Genomic DNA, 20125 nt, shown 5'->3' on the forward strand with positions numbered 1-20125 from the left:
AAAGTTCTGGGGTTTTTAATGTTTGGATAAATTCTGCATTATGTGCCTGAAATAGTCTGTAGATGCTGCGTGTTGAGAGGCTTTGGAAGATAAGCAGTCATATCTTTAAGGCATGAGGAAAGGTTAATTACTCTATTTTTTTCATATTTTTTTGTTTTTCACAAACAGCATCCTCATCATTCATCTCTAAAGGAGGAGGTGTCAGATGTTGTACGTCAAAAGAAGAAGTATCTGAAGAAACCTAAAATAGAGTGTGTAGTAACTCCTCAACAGCCCTCTGCTGAGCCCTTGCCTGTTATCAACAAGAGTGATATTAAACAGTATGACTTCCACAGTTCAGATGAAGATGAGTTCCCGCAGGTAATACTCTGTTACAACATCTCAGTGTACAGAAGGTAGGAATTTCAGTTGCCTGTAATTTGGCCAGTCTAGCTTGAAATGGAGAATAACTCTGGACAGTTGATATATCGAAAAGATACTTGCATAAGCTATGTGTTTGGTTTTGTCTTCTAAGCTATGCTTCAGAGAAGCTTGCATTTAATATATAAATGTGGCAGTTCATATTCTATAAATATAAACTTGTAAAATAAATAAATAAAATTATATTATGTAAACGTGGCAGTTGGAAGAATGACTTTGCTTTCTGGTCTAGGTACCCTCACCAGTATCAGAAGCAGAAGAAGAAAATGATCCTGATGGACCTTGTGCTTTCAGGAGAAGAGCAGGATGCCAGTATTATGCTGTAAGACTACCTGCTGTTGGATTTAGAGTGGTGGCTTTTGTTATGCTGGGTTGTTGAGTTGTTTTTTTTTTTTTTTTTTTTTTTTAATTTAGATTGGCATAGTGCTAATGTAATAGTTCTTCTGTTCCCACTGTCACCACCAAAGCTTTGATGATTTAGTGAATCCAAAGACAATCGTTTTCAGTCTTCACGAGAGTTATTCTCATTGTACTGTTCCTCTGTGATTATCTGAAGGTAATACAATGTGTTGCCTGCAGACCAATTCAGCCACTGTTAAGAAGGGAGAGATTTTTTTTTTTGTCCCCCTCAGTTTTCTTAACGTGTCCTTTCTTCCCAGCTTGCAGAGCTTGTTAGAGTTAGGTACTGGTTGTCCCAGTTCTCAGACCTGCTGAGGGATCCTACTGGGGCATTGAGTAGAGTCTGCTATTGAAGCAGAGAGGTTTAATCTGTTGAGAATTTTTTCATGTAGTTAAGTAAAAATTTTCTTTTGAAATCAGTGCAAACTGTAGATACATTGAAAAACATTAGGTTGCAGTTGCAAGAATGTGCAGACGACAGAGACGAATTGTAGATGTCCTGTCACTGTCTCAGAACCACGGACGGTGAAATTTTTTTACCAAGCATGTGCTTATGGATGGGGAGCTTTAGGCTGCAGAGGACCAAGAAAGGCAACACAACACTATAATGGGTCTGGTTTTTCTTTGCTTGCTTCCCAGGGGAAGAATGAAGTTACATGAGAAAATAATGGTGTAATTGTGTAGCCTCTAAAGCCACTTACAGAGAAGTCATTTAGTCACTAGGTAGGCTGTTTCAGAAGCCCAAACATCCCCTAGAATACTCAAATTTATAGCGTGGGCATCTCCCACAAGTTGTACTGGAAGCTCTTTGCAGAGGTCACATGTGTGCTGGCACCTGCTCCTGTGCCTGCTTTGCGGTGTCCTGCTGTGTTGTAATCATTTCCAGAATACCACGGACAACTCGATCTTTTCAAGAATATGTCATTATTTTTAACTACTCTTCTCTTTAAGATATACTTGTCTCTTTGCCACCCATTTGTTGTGTGGCCTCTTAACTAACTTGTTCTTTCAGTTTGGGTGAGGTTTTTTTACCTGTTGATTGCTAATCTAGTCACCTTTTCTGCTTAGCTCCAGAGGGTTAGCTAAAGCTTCTCTCTTGCTTAGAATTTATCCTACTTTTTTTTTGTTTTCCCTTAACCGGTGAGTTAACTCCTTTGCCAAAAGAAGTTGAGATGATGGAAAACTTGTATTTTCATTCTTTTCTGTTACTTTTGTGTTGCTGTTTAGAAGCAGGTTACTTAACAACCTTAATGTTAGCCTTTTAAGTTTTTTTAACTCCTGAAGCCATTTGAGTTTTGGTTAACTCTTAACATAAATTGATTTAATCTACAGCACTACTGTTGCTGTAGGTTTAACCTGATCACAAAAATTGATTATTTTAATAAATATTTGTTAACCTGTCACATAAGACATTTCGGAGAGTACACAGCATTTCTGCTTGTAAAGATTATGCAGTTTTGAGTTCCTAATAATAATAAAGATATTCTGGGAGTAATAAAAATGCCCTAAGGTAAGCCGATATGGAAAATACACTGCAAAGGTCCGGTAATTGAATGCTGTGTATTGGAACAAAGGCCATTCAGATCAGCGTCTATTACCTTTGGCAGTATGTGCTTCATGAGTAAAACTAAACTGCAAGTTTAGGAACCCCTTTTGAAATTACCTACACACTTAGGTTGCAAGCTATCTGAGTTGGGAATTGCTGTCACTTTGTACAGCTGGTGATTCAGCGGGATCTTTGATAAATGAACGTTCCTTCTTGGTATTTCCTTTGTCACAATAAGTAGTAAAAGTATTCTGCTGTAGCATGATACTTAGCACTGGAGTTGTGCATATAGTTTTGAGGTATTTCTATCAATTATTATTCATAACCTCATTTTTACAGCCAAAAGCTTTTATGCTACTGACCCTTACTAGGAGGGTTAGACAAATTCATGAGAAGGGCAGGCCCTCAACTGATTACAAAACATAGTCAAGGTGCAGCCTTGCCTGCAGGAACTCCTTCGGCTTCTAAGCGCCTGAAGCTCAGAGGCTGTAACAAGAAAATAATTGCTCCCTATGTTGTGCATCTTGTGATGAATCACCAAAAGAGCCATTATCAGACAGAAGGTACTGGGCCAGATGGACCTGTGTCTGAGTAGGACAGTTTTACGTGCTTCTTGGTAGAATGAATTAATTCTGGTTTGTTCTACATTTTGGTTCTGGCGTCTAATTTTATGACTAATCAAGGAAAGAGGATTTTCTGCTTCATGAATTCATGTATTTTTTTTAAAAAAAATCTTCCAAGTTCTCTTATGGTCTGAGCATATTAATCAAGTGATAGTTCTGTGGGCATTTTCAGTACTGTAGCCTGTGCATGATAATCATTTAGTAGTAACCTAATCAAAGTATACACTCTAAATGAGTGCAAAATTGCCTTTTCTTTTTTTTTACAGCCTCGTTTGGACCAAACTAATTCTTCATATGAAAACTCAGAATTGGCAGAATTGGACAAACTGAGGTTCAGGCATTGCCTTACAACCCTTACAATTCCAAGGAGATGTATAGGATTTGCAAGAAGACGAATTGGCAGGGGTGGAAGGTACAGTTGCATTATTTTTACTCTTCATTCCCTTTCAAAGGATAAAAGTATTAGAAAGAGATAGTTAAACTAACGTCCTTTTTTTCATCCTCTTTAATCAGGGTTATAATGGACCGAATATCCACAGAACATGATCCTGTCTTGAGACAGATTGACCCGGAAATGCTGAACAGTTTTTCAAGCTCTTCCCAGACTTTAGACTTTTCTTCTAATTTTTCACGGACCAATGCTTCCAGTAAACGTTGTGAAAACAGACTGTCCCTTTCTGAAATACTAAGCAATATCAGATCATGTCGACTGCAGTGTTTTCAGCCAAGGCTACTAAATCTACAGGACAGTGATAGCGAAGAATGTACCTCATGGAAACCAGGGCAGACTGTGAATAATAAAAGAGTTTCTGCAGCGTCTGTAGCTTTATTGAACACCAGCAAGAATGGCATATCAGGTAGGCAAGGATTAGAATTCTTCTGGAACTTAAAATATTGAATTCCAGTGTTTTTCTTTGTGACTGGACTGATAACATTTCAGCAGTGACGTGTACCTAAATCAAAGATGCAAGCTAATTATTTTGTATTTCTTAGCATATACAGAAACTTTCCACAAACAGTCCTCTTCCTCCTGCTGTTGTTTCAGTTTCAAGAGAATCTTGATAAAGTGCTGGACTTCAACATGTGTTATCTAGAGGAGGGATTCTGCTCGTATTTAAGAATCGCTTAGGTGTGATTGGGTCTTAAAGACTTTAATTGGTCTAACGTTGTTTAAGGAGGGAGGAATGCTCTTTATAAATGCAAAAGAAAAGCAGTTGGTTTCTTGGAGGGGGGGTGTCTTTTTTTGGTTTTGGAGTTTTTCTTTTTAAATCTTGCCAAAACATCTCAGAAAACCAGTAGTAAGTTAGTAAGCATACTGAGCAGGCATGAAAAAGTCTGAAAAACATGCTTTCTGTTGATACCTGTCATAGTAAAAATTTTGCCACTGGAAGCATCCAATGATGCACCTTCTCTGCTGATTTTTCAGAAAATTGTCAGCCATTGATTAAGTGTGATAGGAGATTATTGCCTTTTCCTGTAAATGTCATCTCTAACTCTCACAGCCAGTGCAGCCATCTCTTACTGTTCAGCTTTATGACCTGATAGCTCCAGATGAGCAAGACAGCCATTCACATATAAACAGTTTTACTTTAAAAAAAAGTTTCTTGTAGTATCTTCACCAGAGTATAAGATATATGCAACAATTCCGATCTTTGTAGACCGTTTGTTAGCGATTTGGGTATAGAAGTGCTAAAGTTGCAATAAAAGCCACCAAAAGAAAAAATTGCTTTAAGCCAACGTTAGCAGTGTTTACGTCACTCGCTTCATGTGTTAGAAGTTGTAATTGCTTAAGTTTTAACATTGTTGCTTCTTTATAATCCTAAAAGGATGTATGATTCTTTAAAAAGCTGAACAATGGGAGATACACCAAAAGAGGTCTACTACCAAGCATCACATCAACAAGCACCTGAGTATTTTCCCACTCTATTGTGTATATACCGAATTAGGGATTGTAAGACAGGATAATTAGATAATAGCCTGATTTGAAATTCCATAATTAACTTTATGTGGATGTGGAATGGTCTGTCTCTTTTAAAGTCAGTTGCAGGATTGGGTATTTAATCTTCAATAACTTACCTTTAGAATTCATGTGTAGAAATCAAAGGTCTTGAAGAGAAGCAGTTTTCTCTGTTATGGTTTTAAAAGACTGAGCATTAGCTTATTAAGTACCATCAGTGTAGTACTGACATAAGCACAGAATATTTACTTTCATAACTTTTCAGTATAGTCATTGCAACCTTTATATTCTCTTTCATGAAAAGATTTGCACAAGAATATTTTTCTGCTGTATGAAGAGAACAGACATAATGTGCTATGGTCATATTTTGTATAACTTTTTTTTTGTAAGGAACTGGAAGGGCTGGAGAGTTGCACCTGTAGCAGAAAGGGACAGTTTTGTGTGATGGGATTATTGATAAGCATCAAGAGATGTCTTGTTAAAGCAAATGCAGAAAATAGAAAGGAATACTGTTTGTCAGAGTTAAGGATGCGAAACATGGACCATAAGCTGTGAGGAACAACGAAGAATTTGCTGGTAGCTCTTTATATAACAAGAGCAAGTAATACTGCAAGATTTCTGTTTGCATGAATAAACTATGATGACACCAAGGTAAGGAAAGTTGCTTAAAAAGATACAGGTTAAGTTGATTATTTCTTCATAGAATTTTTCATGATAATATAATAAATATCAAATGATTATTTAATAATTAGCTAGATGTAAAACTTTGAGGCTTTAAATTCTGCTCTGGGGAGACTTTTCTTTTTCTCCCCCTGAGGGTGGAGTCTACCTAAAAAACTAGGAGAATATTTTGGGATGGAAGCTGATATATCTGATTTTAGTAGTACATGAAGAAATGAGTGAAGGAAAAAGGTTGAAGAGATTTGTGAAATCTCCATACCTGGCTTTAGTATAAATGAAGATTGCAGCAGTGGAAGAGCATTCCTGTAGCTAGAGGAAAGATGGCACATAATAAGAAAACAAAAATGAGAACAGCATTTAAGCAGTATATTCAGGGAAAGGGGGGGCTGTGTCTTGGTAGGGAACTGTGTATACATAAGGAAAAAAAAGTCAGCCCTTCCCAATTCAGGTAATACCATCAACAAGAATAAAAAAAACCAAATTGTTGGTGCTACGTGGCAAATTAATGACAGACCTGATACACACAGGTGGACTAGCACTCATGTACTTCCGGATTTGTACTGTTAGGGAAAGAGAACTAAAGAAAGGGATAGAGAAATATGCATTGCAGTGATGGGAGAGACTACAGAGAAACATCTAAAAAAATGCATAAAAACAAATCTGATGGATCTAAGCTACTTTGTAGAGGAATAGTAATTAACTTCTGTTACATAATCTTAGAAATCATCTGAAGAATACATTTAGATTAGAATAGAGAACACTCAGTGGTTGAAGTACATTATGCAAGGAAACTTAGGGTTATGGAAGACCTTTTTCTTTCCAGATTCAAATTAGAAAACAGATCCTGTAATTCTGGTAAAGGATCAGATGCAATAGACAACAGAATTCTTCACAAATAACTGAGCCAGCAAGAGGCACTGCTGTTAGATTTTTCTCCTTAGTAAATAGTAAATTTTTGAAGGGCTGGTCAAAATCTGGTTGTGCACAGGTACTATCACTGCATTTATTAAAGTAATTCTGTTTGGGAGATGATTGTTGAAATCAGTTGACTTTATAGCACACTTACCTGTAAGCATAAAGCTGCCTCTAGAGGCAACAGTGACAGTAGTTAAACTAATTGTTTTTGTTTTTTCTTTTAGTTTAGAGAAGACTTGGAGTTGCTTGCTTTGGTTTTCAGTGCACAAGAATATTTAAAGTTACCTCTGCATTCTATTTTTCACTTGTATTAATAAAGCAACTCTTCCTCTGGTATTTCCTCAAATGCTAGGCATTGTACAAACAGAAAGAAAGGCTTATTTTAAAAATGTGTGACTAGTCTTTTCTTGAAAGTGCCTAATCAGTGCATGAATAAAGAACTGCTGTTTCAAGCTAAATTATTTTCTTGCTCATGTTATAAGAACTGCAAATGGGAAAACTGAATTTGAGGAACTTTAAGAGACAAGGTCACTGAAACAATCGGATCCCTTTGGTCAGTTGTGTAAACTTGTTGTAGTCTTACACACTACCTCTGGAAAAGTAAGCTGGTCTGTTTGCCAGAGACTCCTCCAGAAGAATTCTCTGTTTAATCTAAAATGTGATCAACTGATGAGCTAGGGATACAACTGATTGCCAAGAGAGATGATAGAGGAAGGAAGTTACCAGGAATTTGTAGATGGTACTACTTACGATAGCTAAGCAATACTTAACCTGCTTGCTGAATTCCTAGAGTGCAACTCAGCTCATTTTTGGGACTGAAGTAAGAAGTAGGCTTTAGGCAAAACCTTCAGCAATTGCACTACAGTCAGTATGTTGCAGTTGGCTTCCAGTCTGCTTCAGCTGCCGGTTCCAATGACCTGCTCAAATAGTTATCTGTTTAGTTACCATGTCCCTAGATACAAAAGACAACTGCAGGTGATGGCATTCTCAGTTGAAGAGTTTTGCTTACAGAACAAACTTTTACCTTTTAGAGGGGTTACCACCCCCCTGCCCCAGCATTAAATACCATGTAGAAGTAATTAGATTAATGAAATACCACTTTTGGGGCAGCCTGAAGGATGATCTTTGATTAAAACCTTTAAATCCTAAGGGAAGTGATGTAATAATCCAAATCAAAGCTGTCAAGGAGGAGAGGAGCCTGGAAGACTTAATTTCACATTGACTTTTTACGCTGTTCTGTTGTAGTATGTCAATACACTCAGGCTATGGTAAAATACAAAATAGTGATATTCAGCAGTGGAAGGTAAAATTCTGGTAGATAGAACCTTTTATAAGAAGTATAGGACACTTGCACTTAACTATGACCTTAAAGGCTATCTCAGGATGTCATAGAGGTTTGCTGGTTTTTTCTCTAGGGCCCTTCAGTTGTTTGATTTGGCAGAAGCAAATGATCCTAAATGTGCTAATGAACATCTGCTGTTTTATAACAAGGCTAACAGCTGAGCTGAGTCTGACCACTGAATAAATATCTAGTGATAGGTAGTGAACTGAGTGGAATTTAAACATGTAAAGGCAGAGTAAGCGATTTTTACATCACTACGGTAATCTTCCCTGTACCTTGTAACAGAGGGTTTCATGACTTCATGGTCTGTGTCGCACTGAGAAAGAAGGGAGATTGAAAACACATAATTGATATGTAGGCTAAATTAGACTATCCTCTGATGTAGAGGCTGCTTTCTATATTTTGTCTTTACAGTCCATAGAAGAATGCAACTTTGAGTCTAAATGAATACCCCTGTACTGCAGACAAATAATAGCTAATGATGGCTAAATGCAATTTAGGTATTTCTTTGTGCCATATAAGGTTGTTCTAAAACATTTTTTTATAAAACAAAAGACACGTTCTGGAATTTGTTACCTCAGAACTTAAAAATAGAAATACATATGTGTGTAATGTTCCATAATGCTGTTCTTGGCTCTGTTGCCTTTAGTAATGTAACACATTTTGGGAGACTGTTGTGAGGGAACTTAACAGGTTTAGCTGACTGAACTTTGAGTTAAGAGCTTGTAGTAATAGGTGAGAATCTTCAAGAGGAACAAAGTACAGCTAAATATGAAATAAACTTGATTTCAGAAGATGGTGGAAATGATAATAAAATCCCTAGAATCTAATAGGAATAACTGTATAAGTCATTGGATTTTTAAGTGCCCTTCTAACGTGGTTGAAGCCTGTTTTAATAATGTAGCAGTAGAGAAAAAGTTTCAGTGCTAATTTCTAAACAGTCACAGTCTTAATTTTGGTATTTATTCAGGATAGAATTTCAGGACAACTGCAAGTATTACAACTAGTAAATGAAAGAGCCAGACCCTGAAAGATAGATCACTTCATATTTTAATGCTAGCTCAGTGTCTCTTGATAAGATGATATTGCTGCAGAATCCAAGTGTTGGAGATGAATGACAGCTTCAGTCTTTGAAAAATATAGTTCAGAATGAACTGCTGAAATGTAGTTAATGGGAATCTTTGAAAAGTGAATTCTCTTTACTTCCTACTAGGAGAACTTAGTTCTCAGGTTAGCATCGACTGCACAAAACTCAGGTTTTAATGTGAAACACTTGACAGTATTTTCAATTTATCAAGTGTGCAATTTTCAGGGGGAGAATATTGAGAACAGCTTTTCTAACTTCACCATTCCCTTCTCTTGTTGGGAGTATGATACTACTGGGGTTGCATTAGCCTGGTTCTCATAAATAAACAAAGGTATTATGTCACTCTTAAACTCTTACTCCATTTAAAAAAAAATAATTGGTGGAGAAAATCCTGTTCAGGTGAAACTTAAGCATTTCCTTCAGGGAAAAAAGTGTGAAATAGGAAGGTCAAACTGGAATTGCTAAATAGAGTGCTTTGTAGTATTTACAAACATTTACCAAGTTATAGACCTGGAGATTAGCTTTGTCATTGTATGTTAGTTTATAGTCCTTTCAAGTGAGAATTGGTATAGAACTGTATACAGACTATTTAAATATATGAAATCTGGTTGTGCTGTTGAAGTAGGTGTTCTTGAATGCCAGGCATGTGCTTCCTTTACAGAGTCCACTCTGGTGTCAGAGAAAAGGGCAATAATAAGGAACTGTAGGAAGGAAAATTGTACAGGAATAAACTGACAATGTTTACTGGGAGAGAAGATACCCAGCTCAGTCCAGCGCACTTCTTTCTCAGCTGTGATCTTTAGGACATGCTTGTTTTCTGAAAACCAGCAGTTGAAACCATCTTTGGTGGCTTTCTCTCCAGTAGCTTTAAGCAAAAGCTTAAAGAAATTCTTTTGCTGGTTTTCCTTTTGTTATAAACTGATTCAATGCTAAAAGAACACAACAAACAAATTCAGCTTGACCCCTCCTTTACATAAGAATATGTGAAGATCTTTGCAAGCATCTAACACAGTGTATGTTGTCTTCAACCACTTGTTACCCAACACAGATGCACTCTTGCATTTCAGATGTATTTGTTTTGTGCAGGCCTATTTAACGCTAGGTTCGCTTTCTTTTCTGTAGTAACAGGGGGTATCACAGAGGAACAGTTTCAGACACATCAACAGCAACTAGTTCAAATGCAGAGGCAACAACTTGCTCAGCTTCAGCAGAAACAGCAATCTCAGCATTCCTCGCAACAGGCACATCCAAAAGCACAGGTAATGCACCTCAAACGTTGTCATATGCTGGTATCTTCCTTTTTGCTTACCGTGTTTTTTCATCTCTCTTATAAGCTACATGTTACACCTCAGTAAATATGTTAAATTTTAGAATGAATGTAGAATGGGTTTTGGTTAAGATGCTTTTCCAGTTTGCTGTATAGTGCCCAGAAGGTAACTTGTGCTGTGGCTAGTACAAGTACCTTGCTTTCATTTTTCTGTTTGGAATGAGATAATATTTTAAGTTTCAACATCAAAACCTGTTGTTTGTTTTTGGTTTTGTTTTTTTTTTTTTGTTACATATCATGGCTTCATTTTTAAAAGTTGAGTAAGAGACTTCATATTTTACTGTGTTAGTTTTGTCCACAGGGTCGGTCAATGTAGAAATACCCAGTGCTCTGTCGAATCATACTATTTTCAATGGTTTTATCCTCCTTTGTATAAATGCTCCAAAGAGACTTCTTTATTAAAACTACTTTGAGGTAATGTGTTCTGGTGTGAACAGATGTTCACTGGGTACTAAAAATTGGTAGCTTCTGAGAGGAAAAAGGTAGTTTTGTGTATGTAATTTGATTCCTTCCCCATCCCCAGTGTTACTACTTCTGTCTTCTAAAAGAATCACATTTTTCCTCTGTAGGAAAGGGAAGAATGCAAGGGAAGAATGTATGTTTTTCTGTCAAGCTTAGTTTTCTGCTAGTTTCTTACCAAGAAAATATAAAAGCTGTTGTCTGTTACTAGGAAAACTTTTTTTACTTTGAGCATATATCTAGTTGCCAGTGCTGTTTGTCCCTTCCCCTCAGTGTTTTTCTCCTTTGATTAATCAAGGATTCTGTGTTGACGGTTACTGATTGCATTTTTTTGTAAGTGTAAAGACACGACGCCAGAATATTTAAACAAAAGGAATGAATTTTGGATTAAGACACTCTGAATGTCTATGGAAAGTCATTTTCTTAGTTAATATAAATTGAAGTTGCAGAATGATACATTCAGCCATTTGAGGGTGTCTTTCTAGTACTTACCAGTCTTTCAGAGAAACTGGACTAATAGAAGATGTGTACTTCCAGAATGTGGTGGGCACTTATGCTGTGGTACAAATTACTCCGTGAGAATGAATGTACCGTAAATAATGAAAATTATTTAGACTTGCAGTTGCACTGTATTTGCTGCCTGGAGACAGAAGAGAGAAGGAACTTAAGGCATGGTTGTTTTCTTAGAGGAAACTTCTCAAACACATAGAACCATAGAACAGTTTGGGTTGGAAGGAACCTTGAAGATCATCTAGTTCCAACCCCCCTGCCATAGGCAGGGAAACCTTTCACTAGACCAGGTTGCTCAAAGCCCCATCCAGCCTGGCCTTGGACACTACCGGGGATAGAGCATCCCCAGCTTCTCTGGGCAACCTGTTCCAGTGCCTCACCACCCTCAGAGGGAAGAATTTCTTCCTTAGATCTAATCTAAGTCTCCCCTTTTCCAGTTTAAAGCAGTACCCCTTGTCCTATCACTACACTCCCTGATAAGAGTCCCTCCCCATCTTTCCTGCAGGCCCTTTCAGGTACTGGAAGGCTGCTCTAGGGTCTCCCCAGAGCCTTCTCTTCTCCAGGCTGAACAACTCATCACAAAAGTGATCTGTCGTGCTGAGAACTGTGCTTGCCGTCGACTGGCTGAATTGGGCAGGACTTAGTCCGCACGCATTTGGACACTAATTTTCAACTTTTCATCAGACTTGTGATATGGAAATATTTAATGTTACAGTGCATTAGATTACATTTGGAAGATGTATTTATTTGCTGGTAATTGTGCATTATAGCAATCCTAACATGGTGTTTCATTTTGTACTTGGATAATTATAAAGAAAAAATTTTTTTTTTCAATTCCCACAGGGCTCCAGCACCTCTGACTGTATGTCAAAAACACTTGATTCAGCCAGCGCCCACTTTGCTGCGTCTGCAGTGGTTAGTGCACCTGCTCCTAGTCGCGGTGAGGTAACGAAGGAACAAAACACCAGCCACAACAGTATTAATGGTGTTGTCCAGCCTTCAGGTGATGATTTCTTAAAACTCGTGGTCTAGTGTGAGCTGAGAATATGTTGACTGATCTTATTTCTGATTTCTAAAATACTATTTAATAAACAAAAAATTTCAAATATATTAATTGTGATAGTTTTAAATATTGTTTTTTAAAATAGATTTGGGCAATGACATGCAGGTTAGTATGATAATAAAACTATCAAATGCTCTTTTACATTGGAAGAGCATTGTTTCTGTTTTATAGGCTTTTATCTTTTACTAATCTCTTATGATCAAAAGCGTAAGTGACTGTTTTAAAAACAGTGTGAATATGTAATTAAAAAAATCAATTGTTTAAAACAATCTTAAGTACTTTGAGAAGGAAATAGGAAAGTTGCTACATTATTTGGTCATTATCTCACTTGCATATTCAGACAAAAACATACTAATCAACTACTTCTAGCAATTCTTTTGACATTACTGTAAGTTTCGGATTTCATTGCATTTAGGATTCCTCCCAAATTCAGGCAAAAATGTAGATGTTGGCATTCACTACCTTCCCCCACCCCTTTTCTGAACCGCTGTTACCAGAAGGCAGTAATGCCAGTCATGCTGGTGCAGTAGCCATGTTGCTGAGAGACGAATGTTATTTGGAATTTGACTGTTATAACAAATAAAAGGCTTTCACAGTAATTTGTTGTTGTAACAGCTAATGATGTGATCAGTTTTATAGACCTTCTGCCAGGCTGGGTTAATGATAATATGAAATAAATAGAGGGGAGAAAAAAAACCACAACTGAATAAAATCAATATACTGGAACAGTTCCAGGAAAGAAAGACATCTATGTATAATTCTCTAAGATCGTATCTGAGAGGGTCATGTTTTGAGGGGTATAAGATCAGGCACATGGTAGTGTACCAAGCTGATACGTGGTACACAGCTTTACAGTTGATGAAAACCATTGCAACTATTACACATATAAAATTAGACTTCTGTTACTGTTCTAAAGCTGTAAGTGGCAATGAGCAAAACAGCTATTCCTATTTAGGGTAGGAAGATTTGTAAATTAGAAAACATTAGCTGAAAGCAATCCCCCCCCCCCGGAATAAGAATCTAGGGGAAAAATGTATCTAGTTCCCCTGTGATCAAAATGAGAACAGTGACTAGCTAGGATACCAAGATGAAATTTGAGAACCTCTGGTTTGAATATACACTGTGAAACCTGACGTTTCTCACAACTCAGGAGTGCAAACAGAGCACTGCAGCGTAATCTGAAAGGAGCTTTCTACTTTGCCTAGTCTTAGACCCCTAGTTTTGCTGCCTTGAGGGAGGCTGGTCCCCAGAACTTCTTTATGTTGCCAGCAGAACAAGGTAGGAGGTGATTCAAAGCATCAGAATTTGGCTTCACAGTCTGTCTCTGAGGTTGCCTAGCTAAGGTGTTAGGTAAAGCAAATTGAAACCCATTCAGTTTACTTCTATGGGGAATGTTGCCCCTTTAATTGAAGGCACCTAAAATGAGGTGTACAAAGTTGGGCAATGTAAAGGTTCTTTGTCATTCAGTAACTTCTTTCACTTTCTGATGTTCTTGTGAATGAAAAAAAACAGGAGATACTTCTAATGTTAAGTAGAAATATTTCTAAAATTTTACATTTTGCGACTCTTTAAAAAAAAAAACAGATTCTTGCACAATTATCTGACATGTATACTTAAAGCATTACCCTTGAGGTTAATCTTTGGCTTTGAATCTAAGGAATGGCATGGTTTTTTAATTAACATTTGTTTTGTAACAGGAACCTCTAGAACTTTGTACTCCACCAACATGGCTTTATCATCCAGCCCAGGGATTTCAACTGTACAGCTTGTAAGGACAGTTGGCCACACCACCACAAACCACTTAATTCCAGCATTGTGCACAAGCAGCCCTCAAACGCTTCCCATGAACAATTCTTGCCTGACGAATGCAGTGCACCTCAACAATGTCAGTGTTGTTTCTCCAGTCAATGTGCATATCAATACAAGGACTTCAGCACCATCGCCAACAGCCTTAAAACTTGCCACAGTTGCTGCCAGCATGGACAGAGTGCCAAAGGTAACTCCTAGCAGTGCCATCAGCAGTATAGCAAGGTAAGCGTGTAGCAAGTTGCAGCAGTTTTAAGTTACGTTTGTGCTATATGAATGTCTCCATAGATGTGCCCAGCTCTGCACTAGAGCACTACATAGAACTGTTTCCACCTCTAAGACTTCTCAGTATAGCTTCAACCTCACCCAAACATCCAGCTGCTGGCGTCTTCAGTGTGGCCGTGACAAACCATAAGAGCTGATTTTGCAGATTAACTCCCAAATAATTGGCACTGATTTTAGGCACCAGTAGTTTTGGTAAACTTCCATTGTGTTTAAAATGGCTTCATTTTAACCATTTTCATTTGTCCCTTCTCATGCAGCACTTTCAGGTAGATTCTATCAAATTATCCACATGTTCTCTCCATAACTTTGTGTACCCCTATTGTAAGATGCAGGCTGGCACTTAACCTATTTTATACACATATGGATATATGCATTATATATTTATGTAAAATAAAACCAGATGCGTGCCAGCCTGCATCTTACGTATATAGACAGATATTTATTCTCATTGAACAGCCACACTACTACTTCAGGATACTAGGAAGATGTTTCACAGGAGTGGCAGGAGCTTGCAGTTGGCTACGTTTTCTGAAAATTACAATAGTTGGGCTCTGTTTTAAGTCTCTGCTGGATTGTGTGATTTTTTTAAAAAAAATCACATTTGTTTATGAATTAAAGTAAAAATTGAATATTAGCAAATGTGGCTTACTGATTATTTCATGATGCTTCTGGAGAGGTTAAGAGCAGCTTTTTGAGATGGAAAATTGCATGTATAATTTAGTCCCTGCATAGATGGAGAAAAAAGTATTTTTAAATTAGCAATCGTGCCTTAAAGCATACTTTTATATCATTAATGCGTTTAGTTCTTATACCCCTCTGACTTGAGGGAAATCTCAAGTCATGTCAGCAAATGCCTTAAAAAGTACCACCTTAGCTGAACAGGTCTTGGGCTTCTCTACAGAGAATAATAAATTACAAAAAAAAATTTGAGATTTCTTGCACTAGTGCTAAAGTGGAGTGGGGGTGGAGGGCGGGAAATTACGCTAGAATGATGCTTTGCTCACTAACAGAATAATTGGCAATTGATCCTGAGTCATCATGGTGTATCTTGACTTTGCCCCTTCAGGAGACTTTTTAGTACTCTTATCCATAATTTAGGCTGGTAATTTACAGTTAAATGCAGTAATCTTGTAGAAGGGACTACACTGTTAGCGGAGTAAAAGCAGTTCCTAAATGCCAGTATTTAGTTTTAAATAATCTTTCTAGTGTATATTAAGGTTTCTCCCTGACCCAGGCAACAGCTGTGTAAAAACACATAGCACATGTAAGAAGAAATTATTAAAACTGCCTAAGGAAATACCCGTGTTCTACCTGTAACTATTGACTGTTTCTTTTATTGCAGAGAGAACCATGAACCAGAACGACTGGGTTTAAATGGCATAGCAGAGACAACAGTAGCAATGGAAGTGACATAACCTCAAACCAGTGTCTCAACCTGTGCTAACGGTGTAGTCACTTATATTCCAACTGAATGCAAAACACAGCACTCTGTGGATCACAGAGAACTAAAATGGACCTAAATGGACTATCATTATATCGTGTATTAAGTCGATATATAATGTAAATTTTGTAAAATTGGGAAAATCACTACCTTGTAAAATAGTTTATTTGTATCATCAATATTATTTCTGTTACTTGAATAGTAGATATTCATCATCATGCTTTTGCACTTGAATTTGCAACTGAATGGATTAAAAAATAATTCTTTAATGGGATCATGAGCATGAAATGGGATCCTGCATCACTTGTTTTAACTATTTATTTTGCCATGTTTACATTTTGTATCTTGTACAAATAAATCCAACTTTGTGTCTAAAAAAAAAGTTAAAGATTCATAGCTAGGAAACAAAATTCTTGTAATTTTTTTCTAAAGGAAATGTAAAGTTTTCACTTGGTTCATTTTGTTTCACAATTTGACTAGATGGACTTTTTGGTAAATACTTTAGTGGCATTTCACTGTCAAATATGAAGTTCAAGGCAAAATAGTATTTTCTATTACTGTGCAGGGGAAAGGGATGGATCGATACATGCAAATTTAATGTAGTAACTCACTTTTCCATATATTTTGAATGTATATTTCTATTTATAATACCAGTTTATAAAAAATAATTACACAGAAAAAAACTGACTAGGAAAATTATGCGTCTAGCACATATAAAGTTGTGCAGATATGAGAAAATTTTCAACTGATTACATTTTATCTGAAGACTGCATATTTTAACCGGCTTTAAAACTGTAACACACCACATAAAGGATATTTTACCAGGTATGTATTGCATTATATATCATTGCAATAATTAATTATTGGATGTCTAGATATCGAGCCATCCCAGGTGGTGGGGGGGAGGGAGGGTTGTGGCAAGATTGTCTTTTCAATTTTGGAGAGTTTTCCTGTGGCTACAAGGCAAGTAACGGGTTGGAAAAAGTCTGACTGTAAGCGTTGGACACCTTCGTAGTGTAGTGTTTTAGTGACTTTTTTTATACGGTTCTTGTAAATTAGATACGTGTAGTGGTGTTTCAGAATGTTTGTTTATGCACTAGTTCAGACAACTTTCCCTGTTACTTGTTCTTGATAAGTGAAAACTGCAGGGAAATAAAAATACATATCAAAACATGGACATGTTGCATATGTGTTTATTTCACAATGTGCAAGCGATAGCAGTATAAATTTTAGAGGATATTAGTGGTCTTTTGATGATTTTGACCACAGCATATGCACATTTTTTCCAAAAGGTTTCAGTTGATGTGATTATTTCCTGTGCTTAACAGTGTACAGTAGGGGAGGGATGGTCCGGTAGCTGGGACTTGAGACCTGGGAATAATCAGGACGAGGCAGTTTCTTGTTCTGCCAGAGAAACTTCGGGTATTACTTTGGGTGAATCATTTGAATTTTCTGCTGTTTTGTTCTCCATCTGTAATTTGGATAATGTTTCTGTATTTCTTATAAATCATAGATCATTGAGGTTGGAAGGAACCTCAGGATGTTGTCTAGTCCAGGCCCCCCCCCCCCCCCCCCCCCCGCCCCCAAGTCAAGATATGATTTGCCTATATGTCATGCAGTCAGTGTACTTTTCCTCTTAGATTAAAAATAGCTCTTTATATAAAAAGCTATTAAGTCTATTTTATTTTTAAGATATTTAAGTTGTGTTTAAACATGTTTTGTCTTACGTTCTGCAAGTTAAAAGTTCTGACAGTTAAAAAACACTTGCAGAGCTTTAAATAGTGGGAGCTCGTCAGAAACTCAGATGCCTAAAATTAATTATCTTTTGCTTAACTGATGCTTTATTTTCTATTCAGTGTGAAGTCCACAAGGAGAAATGACAATAGATTCTGAGAATAGTCAAAGGAACCCATGACACTTCAGTGTAGCTGCCTTGGTCAGGCAAGGTGCGATGATGGGATTGGGGGTGGCAGCATGAGGGGGAGGCACCTGTACAAAGGCATGCTTATTCATCGCAGGCTCTTTCTGCATCGTGCCTTTATTGGAATTGTGCTTCCTGATAAATTGTTCCTTATGCATACGTGATCTTTTCACGTATGCCTAAGGCTTTCTGTAGAACTAGGTTCATTTCTGGGAATGACTATGATCTATGTAGTCTGAAATATGAATGACTTATTTCTGAAAGCAGAATTGTTGCAAAACTGAGTCTGAAAAAGAAAAAAGTTATTCTCCTTGATATATCAAAAATAACGTTGCTTCTCTAACAGATCCCCAAAACCCTTTTGAGGTTTTTAATGAAAATGTGAAGTCATTTCTTCTGTGGATTGAAAACTGTACACTTAGCAAAATGACAGCTGCTGAGCTCTGTAGTACAGACTCTTCTTGCTACAAACATAGATCACTTTCATGGTAAATTGGACCGAAAATGTCTGTAAGATTGCTGTCTGTCTAGGACTTGGTATAGTCTAATCCTCATCTAATTACTTAGAAGCTCCAGCTAAAGGTGTGTTAACTTTGAATAGATTCTGGGAAAATGTGAGGTGGAGAAAAGGATTGCATAAACTCCAAAGGCCACGTGGTAAGTGTGCCGTATGTTGAATGAGTTTCATTTAAAGGATTAGTATTGATGTAGCTTTACTGTGAAGTAGAACTGTAATAGTTGTCTTAAGAATTTCTAGCAATTAATTATGTGCCTCAAGTGCAAGAAAAGGAGAGTGATGAATGATACTGTAGTCTGTAGAAATCTTCATTAAAAAAAAAAAAAAAGGCAAAGGAAGGGAGTATTGTTAGAAAGTCGTCTACTTTCTCCTGATACTGGTATGCAGCAGGGAATACCAGTGACCGAGTTATTTTTGTGCGCTGTTTTAAAAGTGTGTGGTGAGGATATGACATTCTTCTTTTTTTAATTCCCTTATTTGAAAATCAATATGATTGGAATAGTGATTTCTGGTTTATTCCGTGTCAGGGAATGTTGTTCAGGTAAGATTTTTGAACGTAGTTAATCTACAGCAGTTGATATTGGACTTCAAGTGTAATGTGCGGAGGTTTCCCTTAAATGTCAGATACTAGGAAATGATTATTCTTTTTGTAATAAGGTTTATCTAACATTTGATCTTATAGATGGACTAGAGTTTTGGTATGTGTTTAATTGTAGGCATCTTCTTTCTAATTCTTTTTTCCTCCCCTCTCCAAACAACATCTAAACAATATCCTATTCTATTTACAGAGCCATCCCTTTTCTTTAACCCTCTACAATGGACTGTATGTGCACTTTTTTTCCCTTACAAACAAGAACACGGTTACTCAGTTACTGCAGCCCTGTGCTGTTTTCCTGAGGCTCTGACTTTGGGACTTCTTTTCCTTCCCTGGTAGTCCATTTTCCTCTACTACCTCCAACTCCTTTGTGGAGAATGACAGACACGTTTCCCATTTCCTTGTTACAGTAACTGTGATTTTTGAAGCAGAATCCTCAGACATTTCAGCCTTCCAGGAGGTGACTGATTTATCCTGAAGTGGACTCGGCATTGTGCTCACAGCTAGTCAGCCGTCCTCTCAGTTCCCAGTACCGTTCAGGAGCAGCTGCTCAGACCTTGAGAATAGTGTCCTAGCAGATACTCACATCTTCAAACAGGAAAGCTCTGAAGGCTACAGCAACTAAACACTCTTTATACAGGACTCTCATCTCAACAGACTTCCTCCTGGATTTGACTTCAGAGAAACAGTTTCAAATCTCACTTGCCTATTTCTTCTACTTTTAGGTTTTGCAATATTCAGACTTACTCTTAAAAGAATGGAGAATAACCTTCATAAATTAAAGCACATCTTCACAGTAAACTGCTACTTGGGAAAGAAGAAAAAAGGAGAGACATCTCTGTAATGGAGAGGAAATGTTTCCTGTGTAGCAGCAGACCCAGGCAATATAAGTTTGGTTAGCTATTAAGATCTAAGTGTTTACATTGGAACAAAGGCACATGGTGGATAATTGTTTTTTCTTCTGATCTAGCCAGCTAATTACGTGGAAAACATTAGATAACAGGCAATTGCTGTCTGTGAGCCAAAACAACCCTGGGTCAGTTTAATCTCCCAGGAAAGCCATTGAGGCCAGTCAACATGGAGACAGGGCTATGTTGGCGTGTGCAGCCCCTCTGTGGAACCACTTGTACCTGGGAAGCTCCCTAAAGCAGGCAGCTGCTTGGAAGGGGATTTCTCGGGAAAAGAACAGGCAACTTTAGGGTAAGAGCAGTGTTACTTGAAAGCAGGGTGT

The 20125-nt window shown here is 37.4% G+C and overlaps 1 protein-coding gene across 1 annotated transcript in view; it reads left to right on the forward strand.

Moving 5' to 3' along the window:
* The window catches only part of EPC2 (enhancer of polycomb 2), a 51188-nt gene extending 34152 nt beyond the window's left edge, over window positions 1-17036 (forward strand). Inside the window, exons 7-14 of the mRNA XM_075511727.1 lie at window positions 169-360; window positions 653-742; window positions 3255-3400; window positions 3502-3845; window positions 10093-10229; window positions 12110-12269; window positions 14027-14360; window positions 15763-17036. Coding sequence (XP_075367842.1) covers window positions 169-360; window positions 653-742; window positions 3255-3400; window positions 3502-3845; window positions 10093-10229; window positions 12110-12269; window positions 14027-14360; window positions 15763-15835 — 1476 coding nt within the window. The 3' untranslated portion in view covers window positions 15836-17036. The remainder of the gene's footprint in view (window positions 1-168; window positions 361-652; window positions 743-3254; window positions 3401-3501; window positions 3846-10092; window positions 10230-12109; window positions 12270-14026; window positions 14361-15762) is intronic.
* Window positions 17037-20125: the final 3089 nt, after the last annotated feature.

This window comes from Mycteria americana, chromosome 9 (genome assembly GCF_035582795.1).
Source record: "Mycteria americana isolate JAX WOST 10 ecotype Jacksonville Zoo and Gardens chromosome 9, USCA_MyAme_1.0, whole genome shotgun sequence".
In the NCBI taxonomy this organism is placed as follows: Eukaryota; Metazoa; Chordata; class Aves; order Ciconiiformes; family Ciconiidae; genus Mycteria; species Mycteria americana.